Genomic DNA, 16,111 nt, shown 5'->3' on the forward strand with positions numbered 1-16,111 from the left:
GATGGGCTCCAACTCCACCTAAATTGGATAAAGTGGGTATAACATGGGTGGGGTGATGGCCGTGTGACCTTTAGGCCATCCATCTTTTTTATTTTTCTTATTCGTATAACATTTCTGAATCTGCAAGACCGCACCCGTCTTTTCCGCTGTGGCAAACAAATTAGTGAATGATCTTTCCCTTTTCTAAGCAATACAAAGACATATCTCATTACACAGGAGTCTTTGTTTACTACTGTCTACAAGGAACTAACTAACTGAAATTCATCCACAGTCCCAGTTATTAAGCTGAGGATCCATTCTGTGTTAACACACTTTATCAAAACCTTTGTTTTTGTCGTTAGGTAATTGCTTGCATGTATTTCTGTAGATTTCCTTAATTCTGAATTAATTTACTATGCTTCTGACCAGCACTGAAGCAGTAGAGGTCATTCTTATCATTTGATTTTGAATAGCTCATTTGTATAGACTATTTATCACATGAAGTAGGTGGCTGAGTCTTGTGTGTTTTGGATTCTTTTGAGACCTTTCTCATCACACGGTTCATATTGAATCTGATCAGAAAACACGCGTGTCAGTGAGAGCTGTGTGTGTACAGCTGTTCGGATAAATCCACCGATTTGCTCTGTCCTCTCCGGAACATGCTGTCAGCTTTAAGCCCTCAGAAGTGTCAGTGCTCTCGCTGCAGACTCAGTCTGACTTCCTCTGGCTGTGACCCACAGGACGCACCCACTGCTCTGAGTAGTTACGTACCTGCGCTGTCTGAGCAGACACTACATGAGGCAAAAATATTCAGCGACAAAACATGGCGAGGTTAAGCGAGCATGGGATTCGCCTGAGTTCCGTAAGTTTTTCAATTCTTATACACCTTGGGAGTTCTTTCTGCCACACTAAGTTGCTTTTTTTTTTTTCTTTTTTTTTTTTAACTTCACGGAAAGAGACGGAAACATTGCCTAATGGTTTATTTTGATTGCTTTTTTACAGATGAGTCCGTCCTTCCTGAACAGCAACTCCACAAGTCACACCTGGCCGTTCAGCGCGGTGGCGGAGTTAATAGGTGAGTGCGCATTAATAAGGAGATCCCACCAAAATAATGCGTGGTCTCGTGCACCTGCACTCTGTTGTCGTACGGGTGCACCTTTTCATGGTTTCATTTCGCTCGCTCTTCCGCTATCGCACACCAACTGAGCGGAGTGTTAAAACAAGACTTTGTGAATGTGCTAAAATGGACCGATGGACTTCCTCTTTCGCACTCGCAAAAACGGCTTTACCGCCGCGCGCCTGAAACAGTCTCTTATGGGCCCTAAACTGCGTGGAAGACTTTTTTAAAGCTGGTCAAACTATGTTGTGACGTATGAACAAATGAGTTCTTTTTTTTGGGGGGGGGGGGGGGGTAATGTTGTTCTCTATCTCCCTTCACTCAAAAGAGTTTCTTTAGAATTGTCAACGCTTCCGTCTTCTGTCCACGTGCCACACTGTTCCCCCTTGCGTTGAACTGTATGCCGAAACCAATCAATCAGTTTGATCTGCATATAGATCACCCGTGCGTCCACGTGATATAAACCGTCTGTGCTGTCATTACTGCTGTTCCACTCTGTGCGCTCTCATTGGCTCAGACGTGACGGCCTTTGTTGCCTGAAGGGTAGTAGCAGGAACTGAACGGGGGAATGTAGTGAAGATGCATCACTGCATGCCAGTCTGGTCTGTCACCAAAGCCTCGCAGAGTTGCGCAAAGAGCATAAGTGAAGCAGTGGCAAACATCATATCCAGGCCCAATTGAGTAGTGTCGCTGGGCATTTTTGTTTATTCCCAAATTCAGCACATTTTCGAAGTAGCACGTGCAGTAAGTTCGTTATCTCTGTGATAATTTATCCAAAGCAACCTTCCAGAGATGGTCACATTGGGAGTTGTGTCTCCAGGTTGTCACTTTGACTGTGACTGGGGAAGTTGGGGGTCAAATCATCAACCTTTTTATTGAAGCTCAATATTTTCTCTACCTCCCGAGTCGCAGCGGCCTGTGTGAAGCAACCAAACAGTAACAGAAAAACTGGTTCTCAAAGCAAAAGCTCTGAAACCCACCAGACAGTAATGTCCTAGCAGCAAAATTTGAGCATAGTATTCATTGCAGTGATAGTTTCAGGAGAACCCCTGTTCTTTAAACGCGGCCCGCTATTTGGTCTGAGCGTCAGTGTGTCACCAATATTTCAATTTGTTACCTCAATGGTTTTCATTTTTCAGCTCAGGGTTGAAAAAGAGACAATGTTGATGAGTGTGAAGTTATTTCAACGAAGTTTTGTTTTTAAGGGTTGACACAAAGAGCTCGTTTCAAAGCATTTGATGTCTGACACTCGGTGCCATTAAGGGGAAAGTAAATAGGCTGCGTGCTGCCAACAACAAGTTTCTAGGACATTGTAATGGGAAACGTTTCATACATATCCAGAATATCAGAAACTGTACTTAATGCTATATTGCACATGCACATCACAACACAGCTCGAACTGCTCCTTTGCCTTTCCAATATCCGCAATCGCCAGAGGTTTGGATTAAGGGTCAGGGTTAACAGTAATGTAGATACTGTGTACACTACAGTGCAACAATATGTAGCTGTTGCCGCTGTGTTGTTAGGTATTAGATATTTTCTGCAACACATAATTTGTGATGACATAGTTCTGCTCAATATCTGTAAGAGTTCGCTACATGTGTTTTAATATAAAACGTTTTAAATGGAAAGTATCGCAGACGAGACTTTCTTTCCTTCTTGTGCCTTCCTGACTTTATAACTTCTACATTTTTCTGTCCGTAATGTTTCCAGACAACGCCTCAGACCCCGGTGTGTCTGCCAAACAGTTCTGGATCGATGTGGTTCATGAAAGCGATCAGCTCTGTCTGACTTTCACTGATAATGGCAGCGGTATGACCCCCAGCAAACTGCACAAGATGCTCAGGTGAGTCACAAGCACGCAAACATGAAGTGCACACATAAGAAGGGGGCAAAAACAAATCGCATGGCATGTCGCACGCCACAGACATTTTTCCAACTTCAGAACTTTCTGGAAGAGTTTTTCTCTTTTTCTGAACATTTAATGTTCTGATGAACCGTTGATAAGTCGATTCTATAGTAAAAGCAGTTTCTATCAAAACAGACACAAGCATCCTCTTTTAATGACTCTTCGCCATTGTGTTCAGCTTCGGCTTCACAGAGAAGGGCTCGGGTAAAGCCAGCCTGCAGGCCATCGGCGTTTACGGGAACGGCTTCAAGTCAGGCTCCATGCGCCTGGGCCGCGACGCACTCATCTTCACCAAGAACGGCGGGTGTCAGACTGTCGGAATGCTGTCTCAGACCTACTTGGAGAATATCAAAGCTCAGGCCGTCATCGTCCCCATAGTTCCCTTCAACCAGCAAACCAATATCCTAAGCAAATGGATGTGACATGGAGAGTGGAAAGAACAGGAATATTTCGACATCCTACGTATTTGTGTGTGTTTGTCGTCCAGCATTAGTATGTCTGTGAGTGTGACTGACTTGAATGTGAACGAGCAAATCAAGTTAAAGGCTGTGACAGGAGAACGAGGTGTGTGCAGGTTCTGTTATGTTCTGACCTTAATTTGGCATCACAGTCACTGGTTGTGACTGAGGACTCAGAGGCCAGCCTGGCAGCCATCTTCCAGCACTCCATCATCAACTCCCAGGAGCAGATACACGCTCAATTCAACTCCATTCCATCCAAAAAAGGCACCAAGATATTAATCTGGAATGTCCGCAGGTCAGAAACTCACATTTGCTCATGCTGCGTTTTAGCTGATACATTCAGGATTAAACCATCTTCTAATTACTGAAAACATGTTATCAATCTAAAGTCTGCTTAAAAAATGCACGATTCTTCCAGAGAGTGACGTGTTTATTTAGTTTCAGTTCACTCCAAACGTCTTGGTGTGAGTGTTGGATCCGTGTTGAGCTCAGTTTAAATGCACCCTGTGACATGTGAGCATGCAGTCACAGACAAACAATCATGAGCCGACTCACATTTGTTTAGGCAAATCAGTGGAGAGCAACACATATTCAAAATCAAACCTGCGTGATTTTATGAGGTGCAGAGACTCTTTTACATCTGAACATCTGAAGTTTTTTCTTTCTCATAGATTTAATCAGAACAAAAACGTGGTCTCCAGTGAAATTGTTCAAGTTTCTCATACCTTTTTGTTTCACTTCCTCTTCACACTGGAGACTAAAAAAAGCCACCGTGTGATAATTACCCAGTACTGCAAAATGCACTTCTAAATATGAGCCAAATGTAGCTCACAGGAGTAAAACATTATTGTTTCCAATAAACTTATTGTGGTGCTTTGAAATATCTATTTGAATGCCTGGCCTGATTTTCACTCTTTTGAAGTGGCCTGAAGTAGCGCATGCAGACAGTGTGTCGCGACCTGTTCTCACGGCCGTTTTCTTTTCCTTGTCCCGAAGAGCCAAAGACGGCAAGACGGAGATCGACTTTGAGAGTGATGACGCCGACTTTCGTTTGCCTGAGATTCAGTTTGAGGACCTTAAGACGGGTCTGAGGAACAGTGGGTCCTTGAGACCTGAGCAGAACATCCCAGACATGTACTACAGTCTCAGGGTGAGTTGGTCAAATGAATATAATCTCAAACACGTTCGTGAGCTTTTCTAAAGCCTTCTTATATCACACCGTCTTCCTGTAAAAATGAAGTTTGCTCAGTTGTTGGAAAGTTGTGAATGTTCGTATTTCTATTTGTCTGATTAAGAAACGTTGATCTGAAATGGCCCAGTTTCCATCCAAGCGTTTTGATATGACGGAGCAGATTTTAAAACCGTTCATTTAGTCGAACTAATGGGAGATTTTAATAACCCTCTCAGGAAAAACGCAATCCTTCAAGTCGCTGAAAAGCTCAAAAACAAGGATCTTTCTAGTATTTGGGCTCGTTAGTGGATGTGGACTTAATCCAGATGATTCTATGGTGAGAGGTTAAAGGAGCTATATTTAAGTGCTGCGGTTTAAAACAGAATACGACTTTGTTCCTCACGAGGCAGTGGTGAGGCAGTTGGATTCTCATCAAAATTGGGTATATGCTGTGTTTGTCACTGTCCAGCAAAATATGCAATGTCCGCCAGGTCAGTGTGCAGAGGCAGTATAACAAATCACATTCTTTGTACACTCAAGCCAGGTCGGTTGTTTCAGCCTCCAGTTTTAGATTACAGTGCAGAATCTGCCAGGCTCACAAAACTGTGGCAATAAGATGTTCTTCTTATAAGTTTTTAATGGAAGTGTGGACCAATAGGACCAAAGCAGCAACAACACTGGCGGGAGTCGAGATGGGTGCTGCACTGACGTTTATTCTGTCATCCTGTATGAAAAGATGCATGTTTTTGTGGTGACATTGGAGGAAAAACAGCAGCCTTCTATGCTTCTCGCGCTTTTTGGCTTTATTTGAAGAAAAAAAAGGGGCATATTACAAACTGTCCTAAAAGATGTCCTATAGTAGCCTGACTACGTCATACTCACGATTCTAGTCAGAATGTGAGTCTGATACCGCTCAATAGAGTTTTGGGTATGGGGCGTGTTTCAACCGAACCAGGAGAAAAAATGCCTCTTCGCTCAATTGGACAGACCTACAACCAATCAGAGCAACGTAGTATGTGACGTAGATTAAGCAACACACACTTGTTGTAGGAAGGACGGCAAAAACATCTTTTCTATCGATAAAAGCCTTTATCACGTTCCTCTGTTCGTCTTTCAAAATGAATGCAATGTGGAGATCCTGTAGAACAGACTCGATGGCAGAATCTACACACCCTAGCTCTCCAGCGGCAGCCGTGTTCAGCTCTTTAGTGACGTAGTCGATAATGTCCCTGTTGATCATCTGTCCATCATCGTATAAAGCCCGCCCTGGCAATCTGATTGGTCCGACCAATTCTTGGTCGGGCATAATGATTTCCCAACTGAGCAGAGCCAGACCGAACTTCCCGACCAAAACTTTTATGGGCGGGGCTAAGTTCGGCTGGCACCCAGGCTAGTCCTATAGTACCAACCATGTACCAATTCCTATAGACACCAAAATGTATTCCCGCCTCCTCTGAGGGTGTGCACATACTTCAAATTCTGACTTCAGGCCAGTGTCTCTACACTCAAGCTGTAGGATAAACCTCGTAACATACCTCAGTCCATATGCTGCTTATTACAAACTGTTAAACATATATCTCTCCACTGTAAGTTAAGAAAATAGAAATTTCTATCCAGTTTCAACATTTAAACTCATCTTCATGATCAACATAGTGACTTATAAACACACTGCATTAGACTTCTAAACTTAACACGCTGCTGAATGTATTTAGAAAAGTATCACAATTCGTTGATAGTGATTAACTGGCCAAAGAAAAGGGGGCCGGATTCTGCGGGGCATAAGATTTTGGAACAAAATGGACTTATCGCTACCTTCTCTATTGGAGCAAAAAACAACCAGGCAACAATGGCAGCGGGCAAGATGTTGGCCCTGTCAGAGGAAGCAGCACGACGTTACGTACTTTTACATTCGCTGCGGGGGAACTGTCCACAGTAGGAATATACACAAAGGCTGGATTTGCTCTTGACCATCCTGCCTGTTCCTGCTATGGAAAGCAAATTGTTAGCGGCAACAATGATGCATTTTTAATACTCTCAACAAGGTCAGTAGTCCTAACTTGTTTGCACGCAGCGCTGCCTCTTCTTATCCTCACGCTGCTGGACTCAGGGCAGATTAAGCAGGACGGGTTGAGGCGTGTTGCAACATAAGACATAGACGTTTAGAACATAATGTCAAAGATGATATTTCACAGTATTTTGGACATCTCAGTGAATTGTTGAATTTGTTTCAAACAAATAAAAAAATAGCGCTTTCATACAGCTCCTCTTAAGGTTAGGTGAATTGCAGATGCAGACGGTAACGGATGCAGTGGTTGTGGTTTGGTCAGGGTAAGCCCTAAAAGTGCTGCGTGTGGGGGGTTGGTGAGTATAGCTTGAGCTCCAGTCTCAAGCACAAACCGAGGATCTCTCCACCACTGCAAAACTTCTGTGGTTTTGTAGTAACGCTGTACGACTTTCTCTCAAGTGTTTAAACATCTGCTTGTTAGAATCAATTTAAGGTATAGGTTATAGATCGGGTTTTTCTTTTTTCCGCGTTGCATAACGTAGCCCTCAGGTTATTTACGATGGTGTCACGCCTAAATGTAAACCAACTGTAGAAATTTTACATGCAAAATGTGTCACTTCTCTCGTTTGTTTTTTGTTCATCTCAGGCCTACCTCAGTATCTTGTACCTGAAGCCAAGGACACAGGTCTTACTGAGAGGGAAGAAGATTCTGGCCAAGCTTGTTACAAAGAGGCTTACTCACATTGAGCACGACGTGTACAAGCCCCAGTTCAGTGTATCCTTACAATTTCTGCATATATGCTCAAATGTACTGAACTAGAATTAGGAATTGAGAACCAGGTGACTTTTTTGGGATTAATTAAGCTACTTTACTCACCGCTCCAGGTTGAGGTGGGTGGGTTAAAAGCGGAGGACAAATTTTGTGTGTATGCATGTATGCATGACAATAAATCTAATCTTAATCTTAATCTTAATCTGGGATCGAACGAGGCAACAGATGAAAATAAAAAACATACAAAACGCTGAACATTTGTGATGGAAATTTAGAAATTTATGTTCTTTTTTTATTGGTTCTTGTTGCCATTTTTAAGTGGACTTTTCTTCCACAGCGTACATTTAAAAATGTTAATACCCACCAAATCCACTGAGATAGTCTTGAGGCAAGATGATGATCAGGCAGAAAAGACTTACATTTCCAAACAGTTTGAATAGGTAGCGTTAATGCTGAAAAATGTTACGTTTATGGAAAGATGATGAGACATTCAATCGCTCCTCATTGTTAGTGCTAACTGTCATTTTTTTTTGGTACAAACTAAAACCATTAGTGCTGATTTTAGCTTTTTATAAAGAATTATTCTACTCAGAGATACGCAATATCTGGTGCTGCTATCCTTAACCGGTGTCCATCAGAAAGAGAAGGTGAAGGTGACTTTTGGGTTAAACCCTAAAAACAAGGACCACTATGGCATCATGATGTACCACAAGAACCGACTCATTAAAGCTTACGAGAAAGTGGGCTGGCAGCTTAAGGTAAAGTAAAAGACTCGTGCTGTGTAAGCTCGACAGGTGTCTGTATTGCCTCTGCTCATGTGTCGCTCCTCACTACCCTGCAGACCTCGGGTCAAAGAGTAGGGATCGGGGTCATCGGCATCATCGAGTGCAACTTTCTCAAGCCTGCTCATAACAAGCAAGACTTTGAGTACACCAAAGAATACAGGTTCGACACACACACACACACACATAAGAAATCTGACACACACTTCTTACGAAGCTTTGAGCAAACGCAGCACCTCTGACTTCCACAGCTCTTGTCCCCAAAACATGAGCTTTTTTTTGATAGAAGTTGATCCCAGCAACGATATTAACTGCCTTTTTTCTGCTCTCAAGACTCACCCTCGGCGCTTTGGGCTTAAAACTGAACGACTACTGGAAGGAGGTGACGGAGAAGAAAGCCAGAGAGCGCGAGTTTCAGGCTGCAGACAAAGATGACAATGAAGACGAGCAAGAAGCTGACGAGTGAGTGACAGCCATGACAGAAATTCTTCTCCCTGCTTGCAAGTGCCGTCGTAACTTGGCGCCGACATACCTCAGCTATCTCTCTGTCTGCACTCAGATAGCTTCAAGCGCTCAGGCAGCAGAATCTGTGTCAGTCTTCACAGGGTGTGTGTTGTGTGGGACAGGGGATTTACTGCTGCAGCTATCTGCAGCCCAGCTCTGTATTGAACTCTGGACTTGAGACTAATCTTTTGAGCGATATGTTAAAACATTTGTAATGTTATTCCCGTTTCCTCATTTTAAAATCTGAAATCTAAAAAAGAAAAGCATGTTTACTATCGTGCTATTATTGTTCAAATGATGTCATCATTGAGAGTAGATAAAAAAGGAAGGAATCCTGGTGTATCTGCTCGGGTTTGGATTTGAAACAGTAAAAAAAAAAGAAAACCCTGAGAAACACTGACATGTCCACGTTCTGCTTCCCTGTAACGGTAACAATACCGGGAGATGCAGGTCACTCGGGTAACTTCTGGTGCGGTAGCTTGCCCGTTCTGCAAAAAAAAACGTTTATTTTTTTCAAAAATCAGTCGATTTTCTTTTCAAATCTTGAAATCTAAGCTTGAAATCTTTGTTTCGTGTAACCCGAACTGCTGGGATGATAGTTGTGATCATCTTTGATGATTGAAGATCTGCTTCAATTCTCCTACTTACTGTCAGCTGTCATATGGTCGCGTTTACAGGGGCCCCATGTGGTTACAGTGTGAGGAGTGTCTGAAATGGCGAAGCGTTCCCACAGACCATTATAAAGCCGCTCCTGAAAGTTGGAACTGCGGCCAGAACCCCGATCCACGTCACAGGTTCGTATTTGTGTTTTGTTTTTTCTTTCTTTAAAGCACTGCTTTTCATAAATAACACCATTTGGGGGCAACGTTTATGTGAAAAAAACGCAGACGCCGGGCGGGGCATGTTCACCACCATCATAGGAGGCAGCAGTGTGTTTTAACTGGGAAAAATGAATGATTAAAGGATATTTAATGTGTTTTGTTTATTTGTATCTGAAGTCTTTCGACTCTTTATTGTTACATTTTAGAATGTACTTTGTTTTCGAGGTTATGGCACCGAACATGACCCCTTTGTCCTTATAATGAGCAGGAGGTCGCACATGTCTGATTTGAGCTGTGAACACCTCACTGCCTGAAGCTATCGCTTGAATCAGTGTGGGGGTGTTTGGGTGGCTGCACTGTACCTAAGCTGTAGCTGACTGGCTAAGTCGGGCGTCTTTATCTTTGCAGAAGCTGTTCATCACCAGAGGAAGTAGAGGAGAGAGAAGAGCAGTTAACGCCGAGCTACCAGAAAAACCACAAGAAGCTGTAAATTCCCATTTCTCTACACCTCTCACATTTTGACTGTTTTCATAAGAGCTCATGTGGACGAATGTTTCATACAGCTTTTCTTCCTCTCAGCCTGTTTGTGTGTGTATGTGGGTATCCGTGGCACGCTGTGGTTTCCATCTGTCAGTTTCATGCACTTGTGGTCTGGTTGTTGTTCATGTGACAGAGCATGTTTGTGACACATAGAGAATTTTTTTTTGTCTGCACTATTGGCCACAGGTGTTGAGTTGAACTAAAAAGAGTCAGTTTTTCCACGACATCTTTACCCGTCAATGAAAAAAAGAGTTTTCATATAGTTGATATCAATGTTTTTGCACATTCTGGAAAAAAGGCTGTTAATGTATCAGTTAGAAATGAATGAATTACTAGTAAGTTTGACTTATAGAGATTTTATGTGATATGGTGAGCATCTGTTAAAATGAGTCAATAACTCAGTCTGCTTCAGACTGCTCCGAATACTAGATATCCAACCTTTTTTTTTTCTACTTTCATGAGCCGAAGAACACAGCATGCCTGTGACGTACCGACGCAGACTGCTGTAGCAGTACATGCATTGATTTGTGAAGCCTTGGCATTTGGTTTTTGTTTTGGTTTGGTATTTTTGGAGCCAGAAGTGAGTGACGAGAGGCTTCAGCTTCAATGCCATGAGGTCAGGTAAAGGCGTGAGGGAGAGTTCATGAGACTTAGAAAAAAAACTATTGCATTAAGCATGTTTACGTGACACCAGAACAAAAAAACTGATTGAGTTTGTCCAACCAAAACCAGACGTTTAAAATGCATGTGAACATGTTGGTCCGATGGAAGTCATACAAAATCATAGCTTTGAAAGCCGGAGTTGCACACCAAAAGTAATGTTGTTGGGGATCAAAATCCCTCCTGCATGTACTGTACATACTAAACAAGACTCGCATTGGCCAGGCTGTCCCGCTCATGCTCGAGTGTTCCATCCTTTCAGTATCTTGTGTACAGTGTGAAAGTGGAAGTGTATGTTAGTTCAGCCATATCAAGCCATAACAGCAGCTCCGCTCAGCTGTGCATGTATCCGTGCTCAGTGTTAATGAGACTGCACTTATACCATGCTACAGGGGAGTGACCTGGTAAAATTGATTGATAAAATCCGAATAATAAGTAATACTAAAACAGAGCAACAATCTTTGATTCTTTGATAGAGAACACAAAGTCTTAGTAGATCACTTTTCAGTCAAAATTTCAGAGCCATTTTCACACATAGGAAAAAAAAGTCAATAGGAGCAGCCTTTTTTGTGTGTTTGGCCGTATTAAATAACAGTACACGTGAGAGTCGAAGAGAAACAAGCAGATGTACAGGACTGGTACTCTGGACTCTCCCTCTCGCCCAATGGCAGCTGGGATAGGCTCCACCCCCAAGTGACCTGGAATTGGATTAAGCAGGTGTAGAAAATGGATGGATGGATGCTTGGAAGTTTGGATGTTATTCATTCCCTAATTTGCCTCACATTTCCAAACCACTAAATATATCCGTCTTTAAAATACTGTCTATGGGGCTGGCCCTCAGCAGGCTTCCAGAAGCTGGCCAGTCAGTTCGGGAGGAGAGGACCCGAAAGAGACAGGAACTATAACAATTTGTTTCAGACAGAGGATGATGAACCTAGGGCTCAGCTGCATGGAGAAGCACAATGAGATGTATAGGGATTTCATAAAATGTAATGCAAAACCACCCTATGTGGTTTTCAGGAAGAATATGCAGTTATTGATTGCCACAAGTATTCTCTCCATCTTAGTTCATATGTAAGCATGTCAGAAAGCTTACACAACCCTTAAGAATCTTAAAGGTTATGTTTTGTGGACTTGATAGCAGTACAGAGGAAGGTAAATGATAGAAAATGTTTTTTTATAGAAGATTTACCTCCTCTTATTGAGTATATTTACCATGGTCTGTTTTCCTTACAGAGAGCAATCCAAAAGCAGAAAACGAGAGAAATCACTAGAGGTATGTGGTGGTTCTTTTGGCAGTTCTGCTCACCAACATTTGGAGATATTTCATGAGAGTGTTTGGTTGTGTTGCAGGTGTGTCACTTCCAGGAAGAAAGACATCCAATCTTGTCCCGCAGTACATCAGAGCCTTTACAGCCTTACTCCCAGTACAGACACATAACCGAGCATTCGGCCTCAGTGATGAGGTGTCATTCTGAGGAAAACACACTTCAACACGAACATCATGACTTAAACGCACATAAGTTCACAGAAACCCATGCAGACACAGACACAAGTGATAATGCAAAGACACAGTCATTCAAACACCCACAAGAGAAGCTTATTGGAAGAGACACGGTCATTAAAGATAAGAGTGAAGCCATGGACGCACAAAGACATCTGGAAAACGGGGAGAGGCTTGAAAACAAGGAGAGCGACAGAAAGAGAGACACACGCATGGAGACAGTGGAGAGAGGTGATCAGCACGTAAACACTTTAAGGTGGGTATGCTGTATGCTGTATGTCAATTCAGATTCCAGAAGAGCAACAACAGAATCCCCACAGGGTGGCAGTGCTGTATGTTAAAATGCACAGAAACAGCAAACTGGGATTCATGCAGATACACTATATTGCCAAAAGTATTTGCTCACCAGCCTTTACACGCAGATGAACTTAAGTGACATTCCATTCTTAATCCGTAGGGTTTAATATGACGTCGGCCCACCCTTTGCAGCTATAACAGCTTCAACTCTTCTGGGCAAGCTTCATACAAGGTTTAGGAGTGTGTTTATGGAAATTTTTTACCATTCTTCCAGAAGCGCATTTGTGAGGTCAGACACTGATGTTGGACGAGAAGGCCTGGCTCGCAGTCTGTGCTCTAATTCATCCCAAAGGTGTTCTATCAGGTTGAGGTCAGGACTCTGTGCAGGCGGCCAGTCAAGTTCTTCCACACCAAACTTGCTTATCCATGTCTTTAAGGACCTTGCTTTGTGCACTGGTGTGCAGTCATGTTGGAACAGGAAGGGGCCATCCCCAAACTGTTTCCACAAAGTTGGGAGCATGAAATTGTCCAAAATCTCTTGGTATGCTGAAGCATTCAGAGTTCCTTTCACTGTAACTAAGGGGCCAAGCCCAGCTCCTGAAAATCAACACCACACCATAATGCCCCCTCCACCAAACTTTACACTTGGCACAATGCAGTCAGACAAGTACCGTTCCCCTGGCAACCGCCAAACCCAGACTCGTCCATCAGATTGCCAGATGGAGAAGCGTGATTTGTCACTCCAGAGAACATGCCTCGAATGCTCTAAATTCCAGCGTGCTTTACACCACTGCACGTGACGCTTTGCATTGCACTTGGTGATGTATGGCTTGGATGCAGCTGCTCAGCCATGGACAACCCATTCCATGAAGCTCTGTTCTTGAGCTTATCTGAAGGCCACATGAAGTTCGGAGGTCTGTAGCGATCGACTCTGCAGAAAGTTGGTGACCTCTGCGCACTATGCGCCTCAGCATCCGCTGAGCCCACTCTGTCATTTTATGTGGCCTCCCACTGAGTTGCTCTCGTTCCCAATCGCCTCCACTTTGATATAATACCACTGACAGTTGACTGTGGAATATTTAGTTGCGAGGAAATTTCACAACTGGACTTGCTGGACAGGTGGCATCATATCACGGTCGCAGGCTGGAATTCACTGAGCTCCTGAGAGCGACCCATTCTTTCACAGATGTTTGTAGAAGCAGTCTGCATTTATACACCTGTGGCCATGGAAGTGATTGGAACACCTGAATTTAATTATTTGGATGGGTGAGTGAATACTTTTGGCAATATAGTGTAATTAAATGCACAATATGTTTTAACATCTAGATGGGGTAAACTGGTTCAGTGTGAAACAATAAAGCCAAGCTAAAAACATTGATTTGAAGGGAGAAATTGTTTAAATAATCTACAATTTGATAGAAATAAATATTGCAAAAGCATGACCAAAATGAACTGCTTATTCTTTGTTTTCTGTAGCCTCAAAAGGAAGTCAGAATCTTTATATTACTGTGTGATTAAGAAGAAGTACGCCGATGGGCAGCAGTCTGACTCGGGAAACGTTGCAGAGGATTTGCATTCGGCCAAACAAACAAAAACATTCGGAAAGAACAGCAGCGGCCAAGTAGAAAATTCGGAAACTTTGCAGCAAACCCCGACCTGCCCCACCAGGACCCAATCACTCCCAGCCACCCAGACCATGGTGGTATCGCCACTGAACCGAAGAGAGGGGCCACAGAGCAGGACGCTGCCTCCAGAGGGAGGTGATGGGGAGGCTAAAGCGCTGAGGCTGGCTGCGTTGGAGAAGGAAGTTCTGAAGCTTCGGAGCATTCTAGGTCAGGAGGTCTTAAAGACAACTCAAGGCACAATGACAACCGATGATAGCAGTGCTGAAAAGCCTAATCAAAAATCAGTGACACCAACACCATCCAAAGAAGTCGGCTGCCAGACCGACCTGGCTGAGGTCAGTATAGTTTCTTATAATGAAAATAAATTTCGAAGATTTCTTACTTAATACCAATTAGCCATTCTTTGGACTTGTGTTCGACTTTGTTTTTGTCTTGAAATGGCATCAAGGAGAAGACGGAAGGTCAGAGCAAGATGACGGCGAGTAACAGCGAGGCCAATGACAGCAGGTGAGTGTTCTGTACAGACATGCACGCGGCGTTGTACACGTGCAAAAAAACCCTCTTTGTGAAACATTTTTGTTGCTAGATTGATTTCAGACTAATAGTCTTTTCAGATGGCTTGTTCAGCTTTTATCTTTACCAAACCTTTTTTTTTGGGGGGGGGGTCTATTTTAAGGAGTGTCTTTTTCCACATTTGAAAATTAAAGTTGAGCCTTCGTGGCTTCCATAATGACACTGTTTTCCCATCAGGCTAGCACAGCAGAGCCTGTGTAACATCCGTAATAACGTGGTGGTGCTCCTCACGGCCCTGCTGCCCCAGCTGGACCTGAATGGCATCAGTATGGAGACGGCAGATGTAGACAACATCCTGCAGCAGATCATAGATGTTAACTCGCTGAAACTATGATAAGTAAGTCCTGCAGATGGCTGAAGATGCAGATTTTCTGAAGTTCTTATGAAATGTTTTACGCCGTTGAAACTATGTCATAATATATAGCATATGGCTACATAGGAAAGTTGTGTCATTCTCTTATTATTGTTCCATTACTTGAGGTGCTGCCGGATACCCTTAGTAATGTCAGATAAAAGTGAAAGTTTCTTAATTATACTATGATTCTGATGATTTCTATCCATGTGGTAGCCTGGTTGGTTTTCAGTTCAGATTTAAACTACATTCTAGTAACTGTGTTTCAAGATGACAGTTTTGATGTGTAAATACAAAGCACCAGCTCTGATCATTATACCGCAAGTCCATCTAATGGAGCTGGTTATGCTTTTGCCAAGATGGAATTCTTTTTATTCAAAAAGCTGTGAATAGAGGATACAAAAAATGATGACACACTAGTTTGGAAGAGAATTAGAAACAAGAACAGTTGCAATGTAATTTATGCTCTTAAAATTAACGATCATGGATTAAACACCAAGTTTGACTCCCCCTAACTGTTATGCTTTATTGTACATATACCATGTTGCTTGTTTGATGGCAGTCTGTTGGCAATGTATAAGACAATGTATAGTCCGGTGACTGTTTTAAGAAACTTTGTTGTTAGCCTGTCTGTCATACAAATTCATAATTTCTAATACGTGTGATGTTACGCTCTTGTTTTTATTTACTGTTTGTACTTGATACACCTGCCGTCAGTGTATTTTGTAAATGAGTGACAGCCTTATTTGTCTTTTTTTTACATACCTTTAATAAACAACACTTGATATTGGCAATTCAACTCTGAAACCTTTATTGTGCTCAGCCTTCTCATTTTTTGAAACAGTGAACGCAAAATGCAGTCGTTACGTTTTGCCACAAGGTGGCAGTAAAGCTCAGCAATAGATACACGTCTCACACACGTTCGCGTGTGGAGAGCGCTGAGCGGTGGGTCGGGGGCTCGGAAATCCTGTTTATTTGACCTGTTTAGTTGTTTGTTTATCACCCAGCCATTAGATAGATACTTTATTGATCCCTAAGG

The 16,111-nt window shown here is 42.8% G+C and overlaps 1 protein-coding gene across 1 annotated transcript; it reads left to right on the forward strand.

The window, feature by feature from the left end:
- Nucleotides 1-720: 720 nt before the first annotated feature.
- On the forward strand, nucleotides 721-15,862 carry LOC142397813 (MORC family CW-type zinc finger protein 3). The gene is made up of 17 exons (XM_075481538.1): nucleotides 721-841; nucleotides 982-1,054; nucleotides 2,810-2,942; nucleotides 3,184-3,404; nucleotides 3,614-3,761; nucleotides 4,463-4,616; nucleotides 7,289-7,417; nucleotides 8,053-8,172; nucleotides 8,256-8,359; nucleotides 8,530-8,658; nucleotides 9,378-9,494; nucleotides 9,930-10,007; nucleotides 11,958-11,997; nucleotides 12,075-12,481; nucleotides 13,999-14,482; nucleotides 14,596-14,654; nucleotides 14,898-15,862. The coding sequence occupies exons 1-17, from the start codon at nucleotides 803-805 to the stop codon at nucleotides 15,052-15,054; spliced, it is 2,592 nt and encodes an 863-aa protein (XP_075337653.1). The 5' UTR covers nucleotides 721-802; the 3' UTR covers nucleotides 15,055-15,862.
- The last annotated feature ends 249 nt before the right edge of the window (nucleotides 15,863-16,111 follow it).

Source organism: Odontesthes bonariensis, chromosome 13 (assembly GCF_027942865.1).
Source record: "Odontesthes bonariensis isolate fOdoBon6 chromosome 13, fOdoBon6.hap1, whole genome shotgun sequence".
NCBI lineage: Eukaryota > Metazoa > Chordata > Actinopteri > Atheriniformes > Atherinopsidae > Odontesthes > Odontesthes bonariensis.